A 26,059-nucleotide genomic window follows, 5' to 3' on the forward strand; every position below is an offset into this window, starting at 1 on the left:
TCACTATGTTTAAACCTGAGTCCGGGGGCCTCAGGAAGTCTCTCTGTGAATACTGAAGGTTTTTTCTCTCAGGAGAATTGTAATACTGTCAAAGTATTCTCCGTGCCTGCCAGTAAACAAACAAAGCACAGAGAAAACGGACAGTCAGAAAGCATTCAAACGGCACAAAAGGCCCTTTTCAACACCACCTCAATGATGATGGCTGTTCTGAAAGACACTGTGCTCCAATATTTAAAACACAGAAACACCCATTGACCAGACGGTCACACTTGGATTCACTCTGACAAATTCTCCCTTTCATTTCACGTGAAATATCTTCATGGCTTTAAGGCTTTTGACCACTATAAGCCTGCCACTGTCAGGTCACACACGGCTGAAAACACAGACAAAGATCGTCTGTTAGTTAAATTTAATTCTCTGAAAGTTTAGCCCTGCATCCATAAATGTTTTCCTCTGTTGGTTTGCCAGTGTAAGGCTGCCTGCCAGGCGGGCCGTGAATTTAGGTGGTTGTTCATAAAATCAGGACTTTATGCTGCCAAGCGGGGAGTGACCGGATTAAATAAATCTCCTTGTCTGGTTCCTCTTTAGTTATGGATGTTATGAAACTGGCTCCACAAACAGGAACAAATCAGTTCCTATTGACCTTAAATTGTATTTTATTTCAAATTTGACTGTACTATTGACCTTAAATTGTATTTTATTTCAAATTTGACTGTAGAATTTTAAGGTAGAGTAGTATTTGAAAATAGAGACTGTTAACTGTACGGTAAAATACTGTAAAATTTCATGGCCAAATCATTATTTTATACGATATTCTCATGTCAATTATATATGGCAAACCAGCATTTCCTTTGAAAACATTTTTTATTTCTATGCTAAAACATGGAATAAAATGTCAACCTTAAATATGAAATCTATAGGAATAATGTCCTTTTATTGTTACAGTTGGGTTTTTTTTCAGGCTCAATATATTTTAATATTTTTTTAAAAAGACGCAAACTTAAAAACTCTCTTAAACAATGAATTATAAATGAAAGACAGCAAGGCTTTGAAAAGACTCCCTAAAGAAATTAGACACTGATAAAGTCAGCAAATAACACAGAAAGATCAAACTAACAGTGTCTCAACACTTTTCCGACTGTCATTCTGGTTCCTACTGAAGATGTACTGTAAATTTAGCTTTTGTTTATTACATTTTATTATTGTATACCCCAAATTTATTGATGTATTTATCTATTTTTTGCTAAATTACATTCATTATTGTTTTACTTTTTTTGCTCTGTGAAGCTTTGGGCTGCATGTTTGCATGGAAGGTGCGCTATAAATAAATAAAGTTTAAATCTTTAAAAATAGTTTACTTGTATAGATTGATTTTTCTAAAAAAAAAAAAAAAGGCTTAACAGTTTCAGTTAACAGCTGAGCACTGCAGCTTTCAGCAAATGTTACTCAAACTGGAGTAAATAATGCAAGATCTACATTGCTGTCTGTATTCTCAGCCTATTGTCTTTATTTATTTACATTAGTCTATTGATATTAATTTATTATCTCAGTCTAAATGTGTATTTTCACTGTTTTGTCAGTACTGAAGTTATAAAGTACTCATTCCCTTTTGTTAGAGTTTTTTTCCACACACCAGCTCGTGGTTAATTACTGCAGATAAGAGGTTATGTAATCCTTTTTTTCTTTATCCCTTCATCTGAGTAATCCCTGTTGACCTGATGTTAACTCATCCTGTTCTCCCCCCGGGGACATGGGCACACTATTGATTTGTCAGCCAGTCAATTAGAGCTGCAGAACCTCATGCTGCAGTTTTACAGCGAGGTTGATGTGGCTGTCTAACTTTGTGTTTCTCACTCATGTCAGCACATCTATTAGTTGACTGCAGGGTTAATGTGCAGTCTGTGGTTTCCTGTGTTTTTCTTGACTTAAGTGCTGCAGCACAGTCTCCTCCTCCCTCTCCTCTGTAAATCCACAGTGCCCCTTATGAGCCTTTGCACTGTTAATGTCCTACATCCCTGTGTTTGTGTCACCCACATGTTCCACTTTCAGAACCACGAGCAGCTGAGGGACCATGACTCTGACCTCCTCCGTAACGACGGCGACCTGACCTTCATGTTCGGCGACACCGCGATCACAGCCAACGGGGCGTCCGGCGCCGGCGGGGACGCAGCCGGAGGCTCTGGCTGGAGTGCCAACGGCAAAAGGAGCGGCAGCACCTCCGAGGAGGCGCTGGAGCGTGAGCTGGACTCGCGCGAGCAGGAGCTGCTAAGCCGCGGCACGCGCCTGGTTTTCCCCATCGAGGATCACGTCTGACCCCTCCCTTCCTTTTTTGCCCGCACTGTCAAACCACCCTGACCTGACACCCACCCCCAACCACAGACCGCCTCACCCTCAGCTGTCTCCACAGAGCGTCCAGTGGGAGTCAACAAGGAGGGCAGGGTACGGAGCAAATCTGAGCTCCCTCCCGGCCCCGGGAGCAGAGCTCAAGGAGCATTTCATCCTCATTACAGAGCTGGGGATGAACTCTCCACGCTCTCATACTGTGATTTTACTGATTGTTTCAGAAACCTTTTTATGCAGGATGTGAGGATAAAAACAAATCCTTTTGTTTTTTTGAACATGTGACACTGTGTATGTTCATCTGGAGTGGAAAAGAAGTCGCCTGGCAGCCCTCCGTCACACCAGTGAGCGCTGAGAAAATGCCAAGTGGCTTCGTTGTGATCGCACCCCACATCTAGATGCTGAGACGAGGCTACGCTCATCTCACAAACTCTTTAATAGTTTATAGATAACGTGCACCGTCCATCTAAAGCTGCTATAACAGGCCAGTGTTTGATATCTTCTTTGTTTCCTCTGTGTGGAGGAGATTGTGACATGTGAGGAGCTCAGCAAAGGGACGCGAGTGAATGAGCTCTCAGCAACCACGGCAGCCTGTCATGGGTGAAGTAACGGGTGAAGAATGTGAGCATGTAAATAGCTACAATGCTTCGCTTTGTTCCTGTTCAGAGGGACTGCTTTCTTTTAGTGCATTACATCCCGTGACTGTTACAAATAGCACCTGTGGATCTCGTCTTTGAGGATTTCTTTTTTTTTCTTTTTTCTTCTGTGTACTGGGCCGCTTGTCACAACAATAACATGCATAACGAAGTGTTTTGATGCTAATTATCAGGATCATCTATAGATGTTGGATTGCAACTAACTGTTTATCTCTCAATCATTTATTTTTTATTAATGAATCAGTTGTTTAGTCCAGAAAATGGTGAAAAAATCCTCTTAAAAGCCCAAAGTTCAGCCATGTTCAGTTTACTGTCATAGACGATAAAGAAACTAGAAAATATTCACAATTAAGAGGCTGAAATCAGAAGAATTTGGCATATTTTCTTACAAAGATAATTGATTAAATCGATTATCAAAATATTTCCGGTTAATTTAGTACTTCACAATCAGCTAATTGTTGCAGCTCTACTGCCGGTCATCATCTCGATTAATCAGTTAGTCGTTGTGTGGTGAAACAGTTCTCTTAAAAGCGCAAAATCTCGTCCGCAAATGTCTTGTTTTGTCCACAACCAAAACACGTTCAGTTTACTGTCACAGAGGACTAAAGAAACTAGAAATTATTCACATTTTAGATGCTGAAATCAAAGAATTTGGACATTTTTCTGAAGGAAAAAGTCGATTAATCAATCGACAAAACAGTTTGTGATGAAATTAATACTTGACAGTTAGTCAACCGATTAATCATTGCAGCTCTGCTACTGCACATTTTCTGGATTAATCGATTTGTTGTATATCGTCTATTAAATGTCAGAAAAGTGTGAAAAATGTGCACCACACATTGGATAAAACTGGATCCAGTGAACGTTTGACATTTTATTTTGAAAGTTTTACTAAGTGGTATGATAGCATGTTCAGTCCATGAGGGAGAGGTTGCAGCACAGCATGAGAAGGGCTGCGGAGTAGTTCTTCAAACTTTTCTTCAGAGTTTGTGAAGTGAAACTCAAAACCTGGAATTAAGAAGAGCCTTTGATGCCAATAATAAAAGAAAGTGCTTGAGCAGTTCTCGCCCTTTACCTGCATCAACAACAGTGTTTATACTATAACAAGAGTGTATCTGGGATAGTTAGCCCATGTATTGACCTCAGATACCTGTTGAAAATGTTTGACTTGGTCTCATAAATCGCCATCAAACAGGTTATTATGGGATATTTTGTAAATCTAGTGTTTCATCTGTTGTTTCTAACCCTTAGTTCCTGGGTTAACTGTAATATTGACTGTATTATTGGACATAAGCTCCAAATTTGTTTTGTCCCGTCCATGTTTGAAGCCTTGATTTCATCAGCCATCAGTGGACATATTTTATAGAACGTCATCCAAAAGCTTCGATATTTTTTTGAGGAAATTTTGTTTTGTGTTTGTTGATAAATCAAATATCTTTCTCACATCTGTAAAATATGAAGCTGCAGCCAGTTAGCTTAGCTTAGCACAAAGACTAGAAACAGGGGGAAACAACTAGCCTAATTCAGCCTTATAAAGCCAACTAATTAACACATTGTATCTATCTCTGTGTCTAGTTTTAGTGTTTTTAATATGTATAAAAACTAAAATGTAAAAACCTGTCGATCAAAGTGGCCATGATGTTAATTCTGCATAACTTTAAGCCTTAATATAATTTGATTGTGTAAGTTAAATAAAAATTCAGACTCAGTACAGTTGTCATGAACGAGGAAATTAGCTATAGAGACCAAAACTTTTTTTGTACCAGGCTGTAAACATGTTTATTTCTTTATTTAACATGACGACTTATGGAGACTGACTTGCTTCTGTAGCCAGTCTCTAGTGGATGTTTGAGGAACTGCAATTTTTTGGCCCTTCACAGCCACAAAAGTTGGCTTGGTAAAAGCAGAAAAGTCAATTTCAGGAGGGGTTGGGGGTTGATTTTATTACCTCCGAAATGAGCCAGACTAGCTGTTTCTCCCTGTCTCAAGTCAGGCTGTACCCTAGACGTGAGAGCGGCATCAGTCTTCTCATTTAACTCTCTACTGGGGAGCTTCCCAAAATGTGGAACTGCTGCTTTAAACTCATTGTCCAGCTACGAAGACATCTGTCTGACAGTCACCGCACACACAAATAATGGTATTATAGAGACTTCTTTCCCTACGAAAACACCCGTGACGTGTACTGATAATAATCGGGAACACATGTTGTTCTCTTTAACAATAACATGATGTGAAAACTTTCTGTTCCGCCACCAAATGAATGCACGCCGTCTCAACTTTAGACGGATTCTCGTATTAACAGCAGGTGTGACATCAAATATAGCTTATAGTGTGATACACTGTGATAGTATTCCACCTGTGGCCCAGTTCCTTTCTGCTGCACAGAGCGGTTTGTTACAAGGTAACGGATCCTTAAGAGAGAGCAAATCATCATCAGAGATTTTCAAATGAGTTTCATTCAATGTGTTAGTGTCTGCTTGCTGACATTCTTCACAGAAGATCACTGGACCTTCTTGTTTCCATGCTGGTTGATTTGCATCTTGTGTTCTATAGAAATGTTTACTAGTGTACTGCATCAGTTAATCTTCGGTGACCCGAACATACTTCTTCTCCTACGCAGCATGATTATGTGTGGAAGTATTTCATCGTTCACATAGTTTCTCTCCCTTTTCAGAGCTCTTATTCAGTAAATGTAAATAGTGCTATGACTTCACAGAGCTGTCGGAGCAGCTGGTGGTACCTCTGGGAGTCGGAGAAAGTTTCTTTTTTCCGGAGCCTGACACATATTGTGTCTCCCTTTTTTATCACGTCTAGACACTTAAAACCACCTCCATTTTTCACAGTCACCACACAACACGTGTCACCTTTGGTGTTTTCTCCCCTTGACTGCACAACAGTGGCTGGCTGCTGCATGTATGTATGTTTATGTATGTGCACAAGTGCAGGTGTGAAAGACTTTGATTGTGCAAGAAGATTTCACATGAGAGAGCGAGAGAGAGAGAAACCCTGCACAAGTTGTTGTATCGCTCACTGGGGACCTCCAAAGAGGAAATTAGTCTAGTTATGTAAGCTGTGTGTGTGCACTGCAGGTCATTTAAATTCTAGCTGGAGTGAGAAGTAACATGAAACTGGGCCCTCTTGTCTAACATCTTAATTCACAGTCTGATAATAGTTATCTGGATCTAGGGCATTAAAATAATTCCTCATTCACCATTTTGTTACTTTGACTGATGCTCCCATCCTCTCTTCTACATACAGTATAACCTACAGCAGATTTCTTGTCTCTGGATTGTGCAAAACTGTGATTTTTATTTAGTTTGCAACGATTCCTCCTGCAGGAACCCGCATTTGTCGGCATGCCCGGGATAACCGGCTGGAGCACTTTACGGACAGTGACATCATGGCTGACTTAACCGGTGGCTGCAGGCAAATAAATAAAGTTTGGCACTTTACCTCAAGCAGAGGACACTTTGTGGGACTCCTATATAACCTTCATGTGCACTCTAGACTGTTGTGCTGTCAGTTGTCTTGCTGGCTATATTTACATGCTCTCTCTCTGTACCTGAGAAATATGAGATGTAGCTCAAATATGTCAATATGTGCACCTGTTGTAGTAGCAACTGGCTGCCTGGTTCTACCTGCCATGGTTTGCATGTCAACATGTTAATAAAAAATTGTCAGATTAAAGTTTTGAGTTGTGTTTTGCATGTAATGTGTAGTTTGAGTAATTTTTTTTGATTTACATAATTCAGTAGAATTCTCACTTCAGGTTCACTGATGTTTCTTTGCTGCTTCATGCACTGGATGTCTCTCTGTGCACGGTGTTATGAAATCTGAAGACTACAAAAGAATTATGAGGCCAAATGGTTATGGGTCTTACACAAGCTGCAACCTCTGTGGCTGTGAAGTGAAACCAAAAACTGCACTTCCTTAAACGCCCACTTGAGGCTGGCTCCAGAATGAGTCACTCTCCATAAGTGCCCATGTTAGTCCACTATTCTGAGCCGCCATTTTCTACAGTAGTCCAGAACAGACAAACCAAACATCGGCTCCAGACCTTCTCATATTTTAGATGCAGTTCTTGCCACCGTAGTTTCTCAATAATGCTTGAAGGAGAGCGTGAAGCAAGGCGGTTGCAATCAGCAACTACATCACTGATGCAACTACGTTTTTACACACGAGAATACCAAAGCATTTGTAATGGCAACAGTTTTCTTGGAGAAGTGGTGCATTAGTGCGTCCTCAGGGCGTGGGCTGAGGCCGGTGTCGTGCCAGAACAGGAGCCGGGCGAGCAGGCAAGGTAACCGGGGCTCAGCAGCCTCTACGGACATAATGACAGAGGTGAAAAGATCGTAGAGGACGTTGACGGAGGAAGCCAAGAAGAGAAATGGAAAGCAAGAAACCGCCGGACAAGACTTTTAGTCGTTGGTGGGAGCTTAGCAAAATAAAAGGCTGAAGACAGACGCCGAGCTGGACTTCTTGCTGTTGGACTAGTAAGTAATATGAGCTGGCTGCTGAGTCTTGTGTTGCTGACCTTGCTTGAAGTTTGGCTGTTAGCAAAGTTGTTGACTCTGAAACTGAGGACGCTGAATATTAAGTTAAGGGCGGCCAATCATTTTCTGGGAGAAGTGGTGCAGAAATCAAAGCCTAATATGGAGATGTGTTTTAAAGCCTCCATTCACTCACACTGAATCTATGACTCAACCAAAACCTTGAGGCATCCATGTAATGATTATTACATTATTTAATTATATTAATAAGTCATCCAAAAATCATTCCGTTCACAATCACACTTTCTTCTCTAGTTTTTTACTAACTCTTTATTGACGTCAGTTTAAATAGTCTTAAAGTTATTTTCTTCCTTTGACGAGAGAACTTTCCCCACAACATTTATTACAGAACCAACTTCTAAAGTTGAACACGTGGATGCTGGTAAACTTTTTAACCCCCCCTTTCTCTCTTCAACACATCGATAATCAGAGGGATGTCACAGCATTTTACAACATTTTAGACAAAAAAAACAACAGAACTAAAAACAGTAAGAACTGTACACGAGATAAAATCAGTACCATCTGTTTGTGTTTGTGTAAACTCGCTAAAAAAAAGTTCATTGGCAGAGGACAGAGGCAGCTCTCCAAGACACGTCCGTGGGATATTAGAAAATTTCACACCCATGCGAGTGCTTTTGTCAGTGAGGCGGCTGCAGCTGTCTGGATTCCTGAGGGGCCGGGGGTAGAATAATAGTTCCTCAGTCAGTCCTCTTTTGCACAAAAATATTGTAGTTTCTTCTTTCAAAGCACCTACATTGGCATTGTTAGTGAGCCAACTGCAGTTAAGTATCAGTAATGCTCGAGACTACTGCCGCGCTTAGTCATAGGAAGGACGGATAAGTTGCGCAGGTGAACCCGGCATCTCTCAAGAAGGGCCCATCTCTGGCTTTTTGTGTACCTCGCCTGCAGGGGATTTGTGGAGGGATTAGTGCTACTAAAAAGACAAAGATAGAGGCAGGCATCTCTCGTCCTCTCCCACATTCTCTCTATCTGTATAAACCCTGATAGTGTTAATCAGGTAACACTGTAAAAAAAGAAAAGAAAAAAGAATAAGCTGCCTTCTCTGCTTATTTAATTAATCTGTCTGTGCTTGGCTCCTCTTCCAACATCTCCAGTTCATCAACTGAAGGAAAACAACCCGAGAATTCGTGCTCGCCAGCTCCCAGCGGCCCACATTCCAGCTGCTTGTTTTGTTATTCCACCTTTTGCCCTCAGCCTCGAATACCAGGCCCCTGGAAGAGAGAGGAAAACCGAAGTTTAACATACTACGCACCGATACAGATCATGATCTACATCGCTGATATTATTAGAATGGAGGCGGCGATGGTGATAAGAGGCGTCCCATGGCCTCCCATCCTGTTTCTGCTCCGTGCTGGTTGCTGGCTCACAGGCCGCCCGGCTCTGAAGGGTCTGTTTGTGAGAGCTGGTGGTGACAGGCTGCTGGTAACCCTGGGAGCTCCATCCCGTCACGGACGACCGTGCACAATGATCCCCTTTTCTTGACAGCAAGAGTCTGAGGCCCAGCTCAGACTACTCGCTGCCAGCCAGCCCCCCGCTTTCCATGAGAGGACCCAGCATTGCCAGTGAGAACACAATGAGGCCTCTATTAAAGTGCAGATCAGTCGGTCATTAAAGGAGGGAGGAATACTTCTGTCACTGTCTTGCCCTGAAATCTTTTACAGCCGCGTCACTCCTGTTCAAATGGTAATGCTGCTGTAGTGACATTTATCAAAATGGAAAATGGATATGTAGTAATGAAAATAAAAGGGAAAGCTCTGTGTAACATATTATTAAGTCATGAGCGTAACACACAAGACAAGAGTGGCATTCACCATCAGCTGAGCTTATTTAGTCCATAAATAAGATGTATGGTTGTAATGAGAACAATTAAAATAATCACAATCAACAGGTGGATTTCATTGAAGACTGTATGTGCCGGAATTAAGAAAAAATAAAACTAAAGTTGTTTTTTTTATCTTCTTTGACAAATTGTTTCTGCTATGGTTTTGAAAAGTTAAATTAACACTGTGTAACTTTTTTTTATCTAACTAACTAATCTTTTGTATGTCTGTTTCTGAATAAAGTAACTTTGTGCCTCGGGTACGATCACTTGTGAGAAGTACGTAACGCTACTTAAAAGTCACACAGCAGCAACTGTTTCACTGATTATGGTGAAACTGGATCATGTTTTATGGAGAAAATGTTTTTCTGGTTTTCCCTCTGATGTCCTTCTGCCTCAACTCTCTGTGATTTACAGAGTTTCCTGATGGACAGTGAAGTAAACTGCTGCCAACTGTAGCTGCTGTTAGCTCAGTTTGTTAGCATGGCAAGCTGAACTGTGACAGCATCGTTGGAGTGTTAGTGTTTGTACCACAGGGAAGAAGAAGAAGAAGAAGAAGAGGAGGTTTTCAGGCGAATGCCAACAGGGAGAAGAACCGGTGTCGTGCTAGAACAGGAGCTGAGGCTCAGCAGCCTCTGTGGACATAAAGACAGAGGCGAAAACACGGAACAGGACATCGCAAGGAAGCGAAGAAGAGCAAAGGAAACTGTGCGAGCAAGAAGCTGTTGGACAAGAGTAAATCTGGGACTGACTTTTAGTCGTTAGAGAGAGCTTGGTGAAATAAAAGGCTGAAAGACAGACAGACGCCGAGCTGGACTTCTTGCCGTTGGACTAGTCAGTAATATGAGCTGGCTGGCTCAAATGTAAATGGCATGTTGTGACATCACAAGGTCATGCTTATTTGCACGAGTCTTAGCGAGAAACATCACCCCCTCTGCAGATCAAAGTGAAAACAGCCTTCTGGTGTCAAACTGTGCACATAAATCAGTGCGAAGGGGCCAAACATCACGCTGAAGTAACAAACAAGTTTTAATTGGAGAGGGGGAGCTTTAAATGCATCTAATCAACCCTGTTGGCCTGTCTGTGGCGTCAGTGTGGTGTCTACAGTAGAGAGAAGAGAGAGGATCAGCAGAGTCTGATCACCATATGGCTCTGTTCTTAATTTGAGGGAGGTCACAGGTCAGGGATCAGCTGCAGAGCACAGCAGCATGAAGGATGGCTTGTGTTAAAAACATGACGACCACCACTCCTCTGTTTTATTTCACAGCCTTCTCCTGATCTCACCATACCTTATGGTTTCCTCGTGGCACGTCCTCATGTTGTTTTAACCACGCTGTTTTTCTGATATCCCAGCTGCCTCATGACTTCACTGCAGTAGGCCTCCACCTGATTTATCTGCTCCACGCTGAGTCTCTCCCTCCAGGCGTATATTGCCTCTTTTGCATCCCTGGATGATATCAGAAAGGGCCTGTCTGATGAGTACCCGTGACCGTGCGTCATGTTCAGCGCAAACTTCTCCAAAGCCGGGAAGGTGGAGAGGTTGGAGAAGCGGTACAGCCTCTGCAGCTCCTCCATAGGGTGCAGCACCAGGTCTTCGTAGCGGATGCGGAGATAGTTCCTCCTCACCCACGGAGGAGCGTTCATCACCAGCATCATGTCACTCAGCCAGTTGTCACAGATGAGCTCCATGGCGCTGGAGACGTAGCTCTCGGCTCGGTTCACCTTGCTGCTCGGCACCAGGAGCCGCTTGTATTTATCGCTCTGCTTCTTACTCCTCAGCACCTGGATGCTCTCCTTCACCAGGGCCTGCTTGGACTTCAAGCGGGAGTTGTGCACGGCCCTCGGGTCTCTAAAGAGCTGAATGATCTGGAGGTTTATCGCCGGGTCTTTCATCAAAGGCACCAAGGTGCTCAGGTCCAAAACGCGTACTCCTTTGATCACCATCACCGGGTACTTTTTACACTCCCTCTCCAGCTCTCTTATGTCGCGCTTTTGGCACTTTGCGCACAGGTCCTCCCTCACCAACCCAATGTCGTGCCGCTTGTGCGCATCGCACAGCGGCTCCGAGCAGATCACCTTGTTCATCTTCCAGCCGAATATAAACGACGTGGTGATGTTTTGAGAACCGGCGTAAAGTTTGAGCACGGAGAAGTCGCAGCGGTACAACGCGTTCATCATGTCCCGCACTGCGCCCTGGAGACTCCCCGCGTCCCCCGGGTACAGGGCCTGCCATATGTGCCACATTGGCTCGTACAGGTAAAAAGCATCGGGGTGCTGGTTGAACAACTCCCCCAAAAACGAGGACCCGGTCCTCCAGGTGGCATGCAAGTAGATATGTATCCGAGATTGGCTCCTGTTGGCGGCGAGCTCCGCCGCGTCGCTCCCGTTAAGTTTGTAACCGTTATCCCAGAGCAGCGCCACCGTGTTCTCCAGATCTGGGCATCTGGGCTGTTGCTGCAGTCCATGTCTGGCGTGTTCAACGGATTTATCCCGGTAATCTAACACGTACGGGATTAGCAGAAGTAAACCTGAATATGCCAGGATCAGAATCAAGTATTTCTTGTGTATCCTCCTCTTCATTTCCTCTTCAAGGAAGAGGGCAGGCCAGTTTCTTCAGTGCGGGGGTCGGTTCAGCTTCTGCGGGTTTTGTGAGCTCCGCGGACGTTACAGTAAAGTTATGTGTGCGCGAGAGACCGAGCGTGTGTGTGCGTGTGTCTGTGGGTGTGTGTCTTGCGTGTGTGTGTGTGTGAGGGGGGGTATTAACCACGCCCCGTTAAAGACAAAACACCAATTTATTTCTTCTTCTTCTTCTACGCAGTCAGTCGGTAAAATAATTGTTTAAAATAATTTAAAAAAATAATAATAAAGTTTGTGTCTTTGCGTAACCGTTATAAAAATATAAAATAAAAAACGTAAAATTACGTCGTACGTAAGGAGAGCACAGGAAGGGTAGTGATGGGAAGTTCGGTTCTTTTTAGGGAGTTGGCTCATTCGACTCAGCTCACCAAAAAGAGTCGGCTCTTTTTCGGCTCCAAAACGGCTCTTCATCATGTTACCACTTATACCTTTTTATAATTCAGCCAAATATAGCGCTGATTTGACTCATGATTAGTATGTGTCTACATGTATCACTTAAATTAATAGTTAATAAATTGCTGTAGCTAATTGTTTTCATTGCGTTTACAGACCCTTGTAACTCCCTGAAACCGCCCAAGTGAACCGCTCTGCTACACAAAGCAGATAGAAACACATATAAAAACTACAAAAAGAATAGCCATAGATTTTATTTTATTTTTTTAAAGGACTAGCTATTGACTGTTGGATGCACGGTTCTCATGTGTCTGTGAAGGTTGTTTCTGAATCCTGTTGGATACGACAGCTTGGCTTTTGCAAAATTCTGCATTCTGCCTTTGTGTTTTCAATATTTATTTATTTTTTTAATGGGTCCAATGGTTCTTTTTTTTCTATTATCACTCAACGACTTCAAGTACCGGAGCCGGTGTTGTGGAATTTTCCGACTCCCCCTCAGAAAAACACAGACAGACGATCTTTATTGTCCCGCATGGAATTTGTTTTTTTAAAAGCCAGTGCATATAGAACAAACACACCAGGCTATACTGAATATACATAACATTTCACTCCCCGCCTGTCACAACACACGTAGGCTATCACTCGCACAGCAAGGCAGTTTGTTAAACGCCGCTATGGCAGAAATGACAAAACCATATCTAGCCTACGGCCTGACGGCAGTTTTATATAGATTGAGAGGTGTTGTTTTTGGTAGCCTAATAGCTTTAAATGTTTAATATAGCGTAAGAGGAGACTTGAATTTCTTTTGTGAAATGAAATCCATCATAAAACCATCAAAAAGCCAATTTACTGGGCTGTATAGGCTATTCGTTATAGTCATTTGTCTTGCAGTAAACAGAAAATAATGTGTAAGATTGTTTCCAGTAAACATATTTAAACCAAAAATCCGTAAAGAGAATGAAATGTTTGCAGTTCATGAGGGGGAGTCAGAAAATCTCACAACACCGGCTCCCGTTGTTCATCTTAAAAGAGTCGGCTCTTTGAACCGACTCGTCCACCTACGACACATTAAATACTGGAGAGCGATGCATAATGCGAGATTAGGGAGAAACTTAAAAGTGTATTTTTTAATTTTTTTATTTTAAAGTTTTTTAGCGGTAAACCATTTTAAACACGAGCCGTTTTATTTAATTTAAATATTTAAATGTACGTTTATAACGGCCGTTTGGTTTGTTTTGCGCATGCGCACTCCGTCTGTTGTCAGTTGGAGGCAAACTCTTGCGCGGTGCTGATGGAGAAAACAGCTGAAACTATCGTCCGTTTGCAGTAAATAAATAAACACATGGCATTATTTACCTGTATTTATAGTCCGTGCTGGGACCTTAGCTCGCAGACTCGCTAGAAACACTCAGCGAGCGAGTCTGACAGGTTTAAAAAAGGGGCTACATGTAGATGGATGCTCGTAGCTCGTCGAGCTAACTTGTCAACATGGCACACTGGACCACCTTCGAGAAGGAGACGGAGAGAGAGACCAAGAGGCTGATACGATGTGTCAGCGGCGTGGAGGACGAGGAGGACCAGAACTTTCAGCTGGCACTGAAGTTCGCCTGGTCCAATTTCAGGTGAGTTGTTATGATTATTAGCAGGATAGGAGCTAACTAGCGTGCTAACATGTAACAAAACATAACAGCTGCTTTGTTTACAGGTTTCATCGGTACCTGGACGTGGACAGCCATAAAGTCCAGCGCAGTGTCAATGGGTCAGTATCATCTTTCAGATGAGATGTGAACCTTTTTTTAAGATGACCTGGCTCACTTTGTTTATTCCTGCACAAACTGTACAGCTCTTTTTATCCTAAACCATATTATTATTATATTTGTTTTACTGTAAGGACTGTTACATGAGATATGTGGCTTTATTTTATTTGTTTACAAAGAGACACTGCTGTTGTCTTTTGGGATGTTTACTAAGGCGGATGTCTTTTGAATGTTGCAGAGCGCTTTTGAAGTATTTGGTTATTCTTGTTATCAATTATCATTCAGTGTAATTGTACAATATGTTTGTGTTGATCTATTGCACGTCTGTCCGTCCTGGCAGAGGGATCCCTCCTCTGTGGCTCTTCCTGAGGTTTCTTCCACCTTTTTTTTCCCCGTTAAAAGGGTTTTTTGTTTTTTTTTTTGTGGGCAAGTTTTTCCTCACTCGAACCGAGGGTCTAAGGACAGAGGGTGTCACTCCCTGTACAGATTGTAAAGCCCTCAGAGGCAAATGTACTTTGTGACTTTGGGCTATACTAATAAAACCTGATTTGATTTGATTAAGTTAAATCCAGTTAGTGCAGTCGGGGAATAAAATACCCAAATTGTGTTTGGTCCAGGCCACACATACTTTTCCTCAGTGTTTGTCATGCCCCAAAAACACCAAGACAGATTCCTTGTATGCAGAAAAAACCCTACTTGGCATAAATCTGATTCAGATTTTTATTTATTATCTTTTTTTAATGAAGATGAGGAGTCCAATATCTTTTTAATAAGAACCACATTTAAGTTAAAATATATATCTGGATGTTCCTTTTTGAATTCGACTAAAGAATTGCTTACAGGGTGGACTCTAAGTCTTTATAAGAGACTTTGAGGAGTTAAAACAACAAGTAGTTGAAGTTTTCATGCTCTACGTCTTGGAGAGTGTTTGGCTGGAAGAGCGTTGGCAGTTATTTTCTTACACCTGTTCAACAGTCTCATAATTCAGGCTCCTCCAGCTGCTGGACAAAATGTAACTGAAGCATTGTCACCTGTTCTGGAGAGGCCTCCGAGTGTAAATGCTTTCTGGTCTAAGATCCACACAGAATTAGTGATGATATTTGGGACGTTTTTTAAATGGGATGAACTACTCTTTGAGTACTCTGCTAGAAGAACAGTTACAAAGAAATGGCTTCAGCCCGTCTATAGAGAAATTATATGATATTATTTATAAAATCTATATTTGTTTGTTTTTATAAAAAACTGTAAAGATGGATCACCGTTTAATATTATAAAGCAGTGATAATCATACAAACTATATACATATATAAAGGACTAAAGAAAAACTCTCCTAGCTTGTTGATCTGATTAGTAAATATCCTGTTTTTATATTTGCCTGTATGTTACACCACAGGTCTGCTGTATGACACTCTTTCGTAATCTGCTGTGTTTTCCAGAATCTATGAAAAGCTCATGGTGCACTCAGACCTGAGTAAAGCAGAAAGCTGGAAAAGGCTGACTGAAGAGTTCCTGAACTCACCTCTACCTAATACAGATGGAGCCAAGGTATAAAAGAAAAATACACCAGTGCAGGTCAATGATAACACAAATACCCAGTCGATTACCTTTTCCTCTTGGTCCATGTCTGCTCAGCTCAGAGCATCCTGACTGTGTTTTCTTTGTGTCTTTGCAGACTGACGCACACTACAGTCTTCTGTCGCTGCTGCTTTTCTTATCGGACTCCCCCTCAAACACAGACTTTACTGAGAGACCCAGGATAAAGGAAGCCGGTGAGTTGATTTGTTTATTGTTTCCCATAGTTTAAACACTTTCATTATGTCAATCATCACCACTTCATCTTGTGTCTGCAGAGGAAGAGGACAACTTTGACTGGGCCAGATATCTGATGGAGGGTGAGGACATCGACACAGGACCATACCCAGATACCCCCGTGAGTAAATCATAAGCAAACGCACCTTTTATTGACATGAATGATCAGAATACAGCTGCATAGAGCTGTGCTGAGGTTGTAAAACTGCACAAGCTAAGGAGAATCATAAAGCTGTACACACACACACACACACACACACAGTGAGGGAGATGTCAGTCAAGCACGGCCCTGAGACGAGTCGCCGGGTTTTTAGGAGTGGTCCGAGGAGGAGAGCGAGGACGATGACAGCCAGCAGCCAATCAGCAGGGAGGACTCTGGGATCCAGCTGGACAGAACGCCACAGGAAGACCAGGACAGCAACAACAAGACAGTCCCAGTTACATCATGGACAGGTTTGGACCGACCACACGGCAAAATAACAGTTAATAACAGTTATGGGACAAGAGATCTCGGAATATGACAATAACTCTGGTTTGTCTGTTTCCAGTGGGTGAACCTGACGCCCGAGCGTGGCTCGAACAGCATGTGGTGACGCCGTACTGGGTGGCTCACGCTCCTCGCTTCCCTCACAGCTTACATTTACACTCCAACTTGCTCAATGTGTGGTAAGACTCCAGTCTGTTTATATGACTATGACACAATATGTCTGTACTTTAATACAAGCATGTTGTGTGTTTGGGCTAAATTTACTGTGACTAGATTGACAGTTACATTTTAACAGGTCGTTTAGATTACATGTACATTTTTTCAGCTTCGTCTGACTGTCTGTATATGAACACATTTTCTTTTTGTCTGTAATGTAATTTTCTTATGACTGTTGCACTGGCAAGAGTCCTAAAATCTTTGATAAGGAGATACTTATTAGTAAAAACCTTTGGATCCTTCACACAAACAGACTGCTCTCACCTGGAACTACGTCTCAGTATTTAATAACAATAAACTGACTTCCTTCATAAAATATAAAATATATATTCTGATAAAAAAAAATCTGATTTTTTTTTTATTACAGTGTTGTAATAATATTCTTCATATTCATATATATCTCTCAAGTATTATGATTTTATTCTCAAAACCTCATCATAATAAAATTGGCTTAAATGTATAAATATATATAAAATCTAATATCATATATGATAATATTTCCCAGCCATAGAAAATAGATACAAATGCAGTAGACTTGACAAGTCCAAAAAAAGTTGGCTGATGTCTTTTCAACAGTGTTTTATTCTTTGCTAATTTTCTCTCCCTAAAATAAAAACCTAATTTCGTAATTCACTAAATAAATCAGTAAAAAAAGGAAAAATAATAATTTGATAGCAGACTCAAAGTGTGCCTGTATATCAGTGGATGATCTTAAAGGTCCAGTGAGTCAGATTTAGGTGGCTTTATTTACAGAATATAATATTCACAACTATGTTTTCATTAGTGTGTAATCACCTAAAAATAGGAATCTTTATGATTTTATTACCTTAAAATGAGACTTTTATATCTACAGACACCGCGGGTCCTCTTCTTTGAAGTCCGCCATGTTGAAGCACCATGTTTCTACGGTAGTCCATAACAGACAAACTTAACACTGGATCTAGACTTTTCATGTTTTTTTGACCGCAGTATTTTCCTCTTCGTGCTAGAAAGTAGAGGGTGAAGCTAGGGGATTGCAATCTACAGCTAAATGCCACTAAATCCTACACACTGTTCTTTTTAAAAGAGACTGTTGCAAACTTGTTTGTGAGTTGAATGATTAAAGATGTTTTTACCCTCCGTGTCTTCTCCTCTCAGGGATCAGCACTTGTATAACACTGATCCATTGTATCTGCCAGAAGAAAAGGCCTTTGTCACGGAGACCCAAGTTATACGAGAGACATTGTGGTAAGATGTAACGATGCTTCGGAGGCTGACTGTGCTCATTGTACGTGCTTACAAAGAAGCTCATCTCCTGCTTTCCTCACAAGTTTTCTGTTTTATTATCTGGTCAGTCGACAAACATTCAAGTCCCTGTTGGTTTTAAGAGAGTGTTTTCTTTTTATTTTACGAGCTTGTATTTATTTTAATGATTTTGTGTCATAAAGTTGTTTGACTGTTATGTTGCAGGCTTTTATCCGGGGTTAAGAAACACTTTATATTCCAACACCACGATGGAAAGGTGTCAGTAAGGAACAACGTGGTGGTAACTCATCTGACCAGTGTGAGTTGATGAATAAATAAATATTAAATGTGTCTTCTATCCGCTGTAGAGAAGTCTTTTTTTAAAAGTCTTTTCTCTTTCTGTGCTGCAGAACTGTCTGCGCTCCGTGCTGGAGCACATCGCCGTGTACGGGCAGGCGGTGTTCAGGCTGCAGAGGTTTATAGACGAGGTGACGGGTTACAGCTCGGAGCCTTGCCCACCAGGCTCAGGTTCCTCCCACAGCTCCAAGAAGGGCTCTGAGCCTCCCTTCAGGACCTACCAGGCCTTTGTGTGGGCACTTAACAAGTACTTTACCAGCTTCAAAGAGGAGCTGACCACAATTGAGCGAGAGCTCATATGCAATGGCAAGTGCAAGTTGCTATTTTTAGGGGGTTGCAACTGAATATTTTGTGTTATAAACAGCATGAATCGCAGAAGGAGTGGTCGGAAAATGTGAAATATCCCAAGAAAGGAACCTCACTGTTCTGATCTGAGTGCCTATTTAGTTATTGGCATGTAGCAATCTGGTCAGGGAGCTGGGTTTTAAGAAGCTGGTGGATGTTTTTTCATTGGAGAGCTTTAACATAAGATAGCTCTCGTCGTTACTGTGTGTTTAATGAATGCACAAAGGGTTTTTGTTCCTTTTGTGCAGCAGAAAAAACAGCAGGAAATTCATTAATGCTTACCTTCAACTTTTATTGTAATGCTAACGTCACTTGCTTCAGGCGACCTCTGTCCTACTAACCGAAGCTTCACTTCACACTACCTTCCCCGTGTCTGTGTGGGTTCTCTCTGGGTACTTCTTCCTAAGTTAGGAAGTGAGTGCCTTTGGCTCAGTGGAAGAATCCGATAGTTATGTGAAAGTATATTGTCATTTTTTGCATGTTAAATGCTGCAGAAAAAGTCGACCTATCATTTCAGTGTGAACTGGAGGCTGAATTCTTCCAGCAGGAAAACGTTCTGAATGTTTTTGCTCAGATTTCCCTGTCGGCCCTTTTTTCCTTTAGTCGTTCATGCACCTTAATAGGTTAATTGGTGACTCTAAATCACCTGTAGGTGTGGATGAGAGCATGTCTGATGTGCCCTGTGATGAACTGGCCACTCGTTCCAGGATGTACCCCACTTCTGGCCCTAAATGTCAGCCGCGATAAGCTCCAGCCCCCCTGCCACCCTGATTAGGATAAGCGGTTACATAAAATAGACGGAGGGATGTTAGCGAGCTTCCACCAACAGATGTCTTATCAGCGTGAGGCGAGCAGGCAATAAGAAGCTTACAGATTCACCTCTGAAAAGTCTGTTTCTGCTTTCCAGCAATCTGCTTCATATCTACACACGGAAAATGTCCACATAAACATCATCATGTTGACCATGACGACATGTTTCCACCCACCTGCTGCCCCCACCATTATTACAGTTACTCCTATTACTTATTTCCTCACATTACTTCCATAGAAACTGTTCTATTCTTGTTACTACCCTTTAACACTATTTATAGGAGCTTACACAAATCCGTTCCACTATAATTGTACTTGAAGTGTTTGATTTATTCGTGGTTTCTTGTGTCTCATGTCCTCTCTTACAGATGAGACGGTGACACTGTCTGCAGTCCTGGAGCGGCTCAACTCACACTTGGCACAGATCAAAGTGCTGCACAAAGTCTTCTGCACCGGGGTCGCTGAAGTCCCCCCCGAGACCCCGAACGTCGTGCGTGCGTCTCACTTGCTCAACACCCTTTACAAAGCCATCATTGAGTACGACAGTGTCGGGGAAGCATCAGAGCAAGCGGTGAGTTTGTCCAGAGTACTGAGCGGCAGCACGCAAAGCAGAATTAATACTTGGATGATTTCTGCATCATTCCTGTGTGTGTCGTCTCCCCCCTGCTAGGTGGCCTTGTTATTTTCTCTCTGGACGGAGACAGTCAGACCGTATCTGGAGATCGTAGATGAATGGATTGTTCACGGCCACCTGTTCGACCCCGCTAAAGAGTTCATCATCCAGAGGTATGTAGCAGAGGTTGTTCAACAAGAACATGACTCTGTAACTTAAGACCTTGGGGGGGCCCTCGCTGCAGTAACTGACAGAGACATTTGCTCAGGAACAAGGATGTCCCAGTGAACCACAGGGACTTCTGGTATGCCACCTACACGCTGTACAGCGTGTCTGAGACTGTGGAGAATGAGGAGAAGCTTAACGATGCGGCCAGCGGGAGCTCCGGAGGGGATCAAGGCTCCAGCAACAGGCAGCTCACCATGGTGTCCTTCCTCAAACCCGTGCTCAAGCAGATCATCATGGCCGGGAAGTCCATGCAGCTGCTCAAGAATCTGGACTGCAAGGAGGCTGAAGAGTCCGAGAGATCCTCCAGAGGTCAGTGATGACTTTTCTTTGCACTTATCTCGTTCAGGTTATTTTAATTTTTCTAAACCGAGTCAAAACTTTGCATTGCAGACGCAGAGAGGAAGAGTTTGTACACACTGTTTCTGGAGTCAGTGCAGTCACGCCTTTGCAGCCAGGAGGAGTCGCCCACAGACACGGTAACCGAACAACAGGCCACCAAGAGGAGCCTCATAAAGATGCAGTCCATCATAGCGCAGCACCTGGAGATCGACGACATCCATGACCCGTTGTTGGCCATTAACTTTGCCAGGTAAACAATGACGACTAAACTTTTAAAAACGTCAACCCTTCAAATGTTGTTTTCCAAAGATAATACAATATTTTTTGGTGTTGGTAAATCCAGAGAGTTTTTATTTAATACTACTTCTTTTAATACTTTATATTAAAGATCTATATTGTTATAACAATCACATTTTCCCCAGTATTTGTCCCCCTTCTCTTTTGTCCCCCTTCTCCCCATAATGTGAATAGAGTTGATTCGATTACGATGGTCGGAGTTTTCCTCTGGAGTGTTTTGAAACTGTCCTTTTTACTTGTAGCCAAAATGTTCAACAATAGGTATAAGTCACCGCTACTGAGATCCTTGGGAATATTTCCAAGGTACATGGAGGTAAAAGAGAAGTCAAGTCTCAGGTCCAAGATCTCTCAGACTAAACGGCCGGCTTCTTTCCAGAAAGGCTGGATTTAAGGGCACGGCCAGAAAATGTGAGCGCGGTCTGCTGAAACCGATCCACACTCCCTGCTGCAGGAGCCAGCTTGACTTTTTGGATGGGGGTGATTACTATATCAGCTTCCTTTTCCCAGCACTAGTCGGTTGCATTTTAATTCATTAAGGTGACGCCCTTGTATAATTTGCCTTTAGTGTTTTTAAATTATAATCAATAAGTATGTGGGTTATTCCTGAAGGCTCAACAGGGTCTGAGGGCTTTATTTCCTGGTGAATCTGTACAGCCCAGCCTCGAAAGTCCCATAAATCCTCAAAATTATGAAGGTTTCCTGTTGTTAGCATTCGGCAGAAGGAAGTAATAATAATAATAACCTGATGTACCACTGGTCTGTGTTCCCTCTCAGGCTGTACTTGGAGCAGAGCGACTTCCACGAGCGTTTCTCCGTAGGTGATTTCATCGTGGACCGGTCGTCTCAGTCTGTCACCTGTCAAACATTTGAGCTCACCTTACGTTCTTGCCTCTACCCACACATCGAGAGGAGGTACATCGAGTGCTGCGGGAACCTTATGAAGACTCTAAAAAAAGACTACAAGTAAACATCCCTCCTGAGATTATCGTACGATCATGAGTCTGTTTTCTTTCTGTGTGTATATATACAGATCATTTGAGTTCCCTGATGTTTCCACAGGCTGCTTGAATACCTCCAAGCTATGAGGAACTACTTCCTGCTGGAAGCTGGAGACACCATGTACGACTTCTACACAGCCATCTTTGACAAGGTGCAGGAGAAGGAGAGCTGGCAGCAGCTGTCTTTTCTCAACGTTCAGCTGCAGGAGGCAGTCGGACAGCGCCACCCTGAGGACAGCAGCAGGTGCTACATTTACTAGATGAATAATTTATTTTTATGTTAATGAAAATTTGATGTTTTCATCCATATTTTTATATTTTTGTTTAGGTTGTCAATCTTCTTGGAGGCCATCGATCCTGCCAGGAAAAAACATCCTGTGAATAATCTAGAAGTTCTCACTCTGAGTTACAAGGTAACACGAAGCAACGTGAATGTATTCCCTTTTGATTTTGTCGATGCTTTTTTGATATTGACCTTCACTTGTTTGACTCTCTGCAGGTTCCCTGGCCGGTCGACATTGTGATCAGCTCAGAGTGTCAGAAGATCTACAATCAAGTGTTTCTCCTCCTGCTGCAGATCAAATGGGCCAAATACAGTTTGGACACACTTCGATTCAGCGGTATGAGTTACCGTGACTCTTAAAGTATTAAAATAACTTGCTCGTGTGAATATCCTGACACACAACCTCCCCCCCGTCATTCTTCAGTGTTTTTTATTCCTAATACGTGAACTGTGTTTCTTCCAGATTTCACAGACGTCGCGAAGAAACTGGAGGGAGCTCTGGCCGAGGATGTAAAGGTCAAAGAGTCCATAAATCAGCAGATTCACCGGATGTGTCTGCTGCGAGTCAAACTGATGCACTTTGTCAACAGCCTTCACAACTACATCACGACGAGGGTGAGAGGAGTCGCACAACCAGGCCTGGAATTTCATCATTTTAGGGGCAAGGCCACTCGACCTTTGGTGTTGTAAAAGAGAAGGACACGAAGGCCAAATTCCAGGCAGCAAAATATAACTACTACTAACTTGGCATTAATCATGCTTTCATGCTTCCTCAATCCATATTGTGTTATGTTTTATGGCCTCATCTGCGATTGGTGATCCTGAGGAAGAGGATGTGGGCTGCTGCATAATCAGAGTGGGCTGATGACGCATCTGTCGCTTTTGTTTTGTGATAATGGGTTTCTCGGAGCGAGCAGTCCTCTGGGATTTCTCCCGCTGCTCCTGGTGGCACGTCTGACTGTAGCTAATCTATCACACCTCGGCTCAGTCGACATTCTCTTCTCGGAAATTCACTCAGCCACAGATTTGTGGGATTGGCACATCAGGATGTGAAATATCTTCATAAATCAGGCTTGAAATCAAACCCATCATTGGTTTTGTGTGCAGCGTTTCACCTCATGTTGTCCATTAAGAATTCAAAATCTCAACAAAAGACAGCGGCGTCTAAAGTTTATAATTCTGCAGCTAAAATAAGAGACTGCTTTGACTTTAGTGGTGCATTTCATGACAGCAGGAAACACTTGTGCGGTCTTGTTCAATTGAAATGTAATCATTCGCAGACGATCTTAAATGTGTCCGCGCTGTCTCTCGGCAGATTCTGCACAGCACAGGACTGGAGTTTCAGCACCAGGTACAGGAAGCAAAAGATCTGGACCAGCTGATCAAGATCCATTACAGATATCTGGCAACCATTCACGACCGATGTCTCCTGAGGGAGAAGGTAAACAGCGCTGCTTTTCTTCAGCCAGAAACTGCAAATAAAGTTCCTTTAAATGAACACATATCATTCACATTTACAATCTTGTTGTGTTTTCTCAGGTCAGTTTTGTGAAGGAGGCAATAATGAAGGTTCTCAATCTAGTCCTCATCTTCTCCGACCGGTGGCAAGCTGGATTCGGAGCCTGGAAGTAAGAGCTTTCATATAAACTGGAGAAACAATAGCAGTGCGAAGTGTTCACATGCTAATGTGTTTTTTTGTCTCGGAGGCACGAACCACCAAACCCCAAATCTGTGCTGCTGTGGTTTCCTCTGTGAGCCTGTTCGTGTCTGAATATTGTGTTTTATCTTTCACTTTCAGGATCGAGTCCATTGATAAAATGGAATCTGATTTCAAAAACTGTCATATGTTCCTCGTGACAATACTCAATAAAGCTGTATGTCGCGGCTCCTTCCCTCACTGTGAGTAAAACACTGATCCCAGGCCTCTGATTTCCAGTAAACTACATGTTACACTGATGCTCTGCTGCATGTGCACAGAAAGGAGTAATTAACACGAGCTAATCGAATGTTTTTTTTGCCTCTCCTCGTCGTACAGTGGAGTCTCTGGCCCTCTCTCTGATGGCGGGGTTCGAGCAGTGCTGAGGATCCATGCATGTGTCTGTCTGGATGTGATGGACTGAACTCCGCCGTTCTCTGACTGCTGTCATTGTTCATGATGATGTGCGACACATGATGTCACTATCTGCTCCGACTGCTGGAGACGTGACGTTGGAGGATTATCTGGCCACGATCAAACAAACCCATTGTGATCATCCATCAGCTTCTGTATTTAAACAATTGTAAGTTTCTGTAAATGTTTTATTTTTTTTATGAGCTGTTCATGTAAAAATGAAGCACAATAAATCTTGTCATTCAACATAATGTAACATTGCCTAATTTAACAAGCAACATTCTGTAGAAATTATATTTTTGTGATTTAGTGTCTCAAGTTTCAGAGTGTAATACCACTGTTGTAAATATAAACAGCTGTACACGTGTATTTGTTATGATTATATTACTGGTGAGTTGACGACTTTGCTAACAGCCAAACATCAAGCAAGTGCCACAGCAGAAGACATATTTTCACCAAGCTCTCATCAACGACTAAAAGTCAGTCCCAGATTTACTTTTGTCTAGTGGTGTCTTGCTCGGTCACTCTGTTTTTCACTTCTGTCAACGTCCTCTTCAGTCTTTTCGCCACTGTCATTATGTCCATAGAGGCTGCTGAGCATGGTTACATTGCCGGCTTGTCCAGCTCCTGTTCTGGCACGACACTAGCTCCTCTTCCTGTTAGTATTCGCGCCTAAAAAAACAACCTCCTCTTCTTCTTCCCGGTTGTCCAAAACACCTGTGGTACAAACACTTAACACTTCCCCGGTGCTTTGAGCTCACAGTAAGGGGCCGCCTGGCTAACAGAGTAAGCTAACAGCAGCTACAGTTGGCAGCAGTTTTACTTCACTGTCCATCAGGAAACTCTGTAAATCACAAAGAGTTGAGGCTGAGCAGCTGGAGGACGTCAGAGGAAAAAACAAAACATTTTCTCCATAAAATATGATGAAGTTAGTGAGTGGAGTAAGACCTCTTGTAACCCCCAAACCGGAGGATGCTCAACAAGCTACATGTGTATTTGATGTAACATCATTATTTTTAGACTTTCTGTGTTTTAAAACCAATAAAAAGTGTAGATATAAGTATATATATATGAATATATTAATAATGGCAGAGGCCCTCTATTTTTGTTGTACTGTGGCTCAAAGCTCTAAACTTAAGACGGTCTTTATCTTGCAGTAACACGCTGTGAGCTGCGGTTGAAAACTGATCTGTCTCTGCATTATTGCAGCCGTGCTTCATTAGATAAATGTGTATAATGAATTTTTATAGTGGCAGGATTGCTGTGCCCCATGTGTGCACAAGCTGTATTAAGCTGTGTAACCTTACGTAAATGTACAGAACCTACAATGTATTAAATCCAGACAATGTCGCCTCTCTCTTTTTTTCATTCACTATAAGAGGGAGCTTAGACTTATCCTATTAGCCTCATTTATCTTAGAGTTCACTTCGGGGCAGCTGAGTGGCTCAGTGGTTAGAGCAACACCTGTTTAAAGATGGTATTTTATTTGTTGTATCTTTGGGTTTCCTAAAGAGTGGGTGTACATGTGGGTGTGCATATATTTGTCTAGCTCTACACAGCCCTGAACAGAATAAGTGATTTGGATCAATGTTTTATTTATTAAAGGAATGATCTTCTGATGAGTAGTGTTTTTACTAGACTGAAGTAGCACCAGTTTAATTTGTATTTGTTTTCTTGTTTTCACTATGATTTAATATATAAACTTCTATTCCCTTTAGAGGTCCAGTGTGTCAGATTCAGTGGTCTCTGTTTTTGTTCGTGTATAATCAA

General features: G+C 42.3%; 3 protein-coding genes across 4 annotated transcripts in view; 2 read left to right on the forward strand and 1 right to left on the reverse strand.

Moving 5' to 3' along the window:
• slc9a7 (solute carrier family 9 member 7) overlaps positions 1-4,657 on the forward strand; it is a 29,649-nt gene extending 24,992 nt beyond the window's left edge. For both annotated transcript variants that reach the window (XM_019252972.2, XM_019252971.2), the window contains one exon: positions 2,050-4,657. In XM_019252972.2, the coding sequence (XP_019108517.1) occupies positions 2,050-2,313 (264 nt within the window). In that variant the 3' untranslated portion in view covers positions 2,314-4,657. The remainder of the gene's footprint in view (positions 1-2,049) is intronic.
• A 3,132-nt stretch (positions 4,658-7,789) lies between these two features.
• chst7 (carbohydrate (N-acetylglucosamine 6-O) sulfotransferase 7) lies at positions 7,790-12,116 on the reverse strand. Its single transcript, XM_010744017.3, has 2 exons — positions 10,676-12,116; positions 7,790-8,778 (listed from the first exon to the last, which is right to left on the reverse strand). The coding sequence occupies exon 1, from the start codon at positions 11,964-11,966 to the stop codon at positions 10,701-10,703; it is 1,266 nt and encodes a 421-aa protein (XP_010742319.2). The 5' UTR covers positions 11,967-12,116; the 3' UTR covers positions 7,790-8,778; positions 10,676-10,700.
• A 1,533-nt stretch (positions 12,117-13,649) lies between these two features.
• Positions 13,650-24,540, forward strand: tubgcp5 (tubulin gamma complex component 5). The gene is made up of 23 exons (XM_010744016.3): positions 13,650-14,038; positions 14,122-14,175; positions 15,610-15,718; positions 15,846-15,942; positions 16,024-16,103; positions 16,297-16,435; positions 16,531-16,648; positions 17,823-17,912; positions 18,135-18,228; positions 18,320-18,572; positions 19,790-19,992; positions 20,092-20,207; positions 20,303-20,571; positions 20,653-20,851; positions 21,673-21,861; positions 21,958-22,140; positions 22,225-22,309; positions 22,396-22,516; positions 22,643-22,794; positions 23,495-23,620; positions 23,719-23,807; positions 23,978-24,078; positions 24,215-24,540. The coding sequence occupies exons 1-23, from the start codon at positions 13,905-13,907 to the stop codon at positions 24,259-24,261; spliced, it is 3,048 nt and encodes a 1,015-aa protein (XP_010742318.3). The 5' UTR covers positions 13,650-13,904; the 3' UTR covers positions 24,262-24,540.
• The last annotated feature ends 1,519 nt before the right edge of the window (positions 24,541-26,059 follow it).

This window comes from Larimichthys crocea, chromosome XVII, assembly GCF_000972845.2.
Source record: "Larimichthys crocea isolate SSNF chromosome XVII, L_crocea_2.0, whole genome shotgun sequence".
Lineage (NCBI taxonomy): Eukaryota > Metazoa > Chordata > Actinopteri > Sciaenidae > Larimichthys > Larimichthys crocea.

What these genes read in the sequence shown, in the direction of transcription:
- tubgcp5 (XM_010744016.3), top strand. Translation starts at nt 13,905, where the DNA reads ATGGCACACTGGACCACCTTCGAGAAGGAGACGGAGAGAGAGACCAAG. An exon ending in ACAACTACATCACGACGAGG is followed by an intron (nt 22,795 to 23,494) that starts GTGAGAGGAGTC and finishes GTCTCTCGGCAG; the next exon opens with ATTCTGCACAGCACAGGACT. An exon ending in TCGCGGCTCCTTCCCTCACT is followed by an intron (nt 24,079 to 24,214) that starts GTGAGTAAAACA and finishes CTCGTCGTACAG; the next exon opens with TGGAGTCTCTGGCCCTCTCT.
- chst7 (XM_010744017.3), bottom strand. Translation starts at nt 11,966, where the DNA reads ATGAAGAGGAGGATACACAAGAAATACTTGATTCTGATCCTGGCATAT.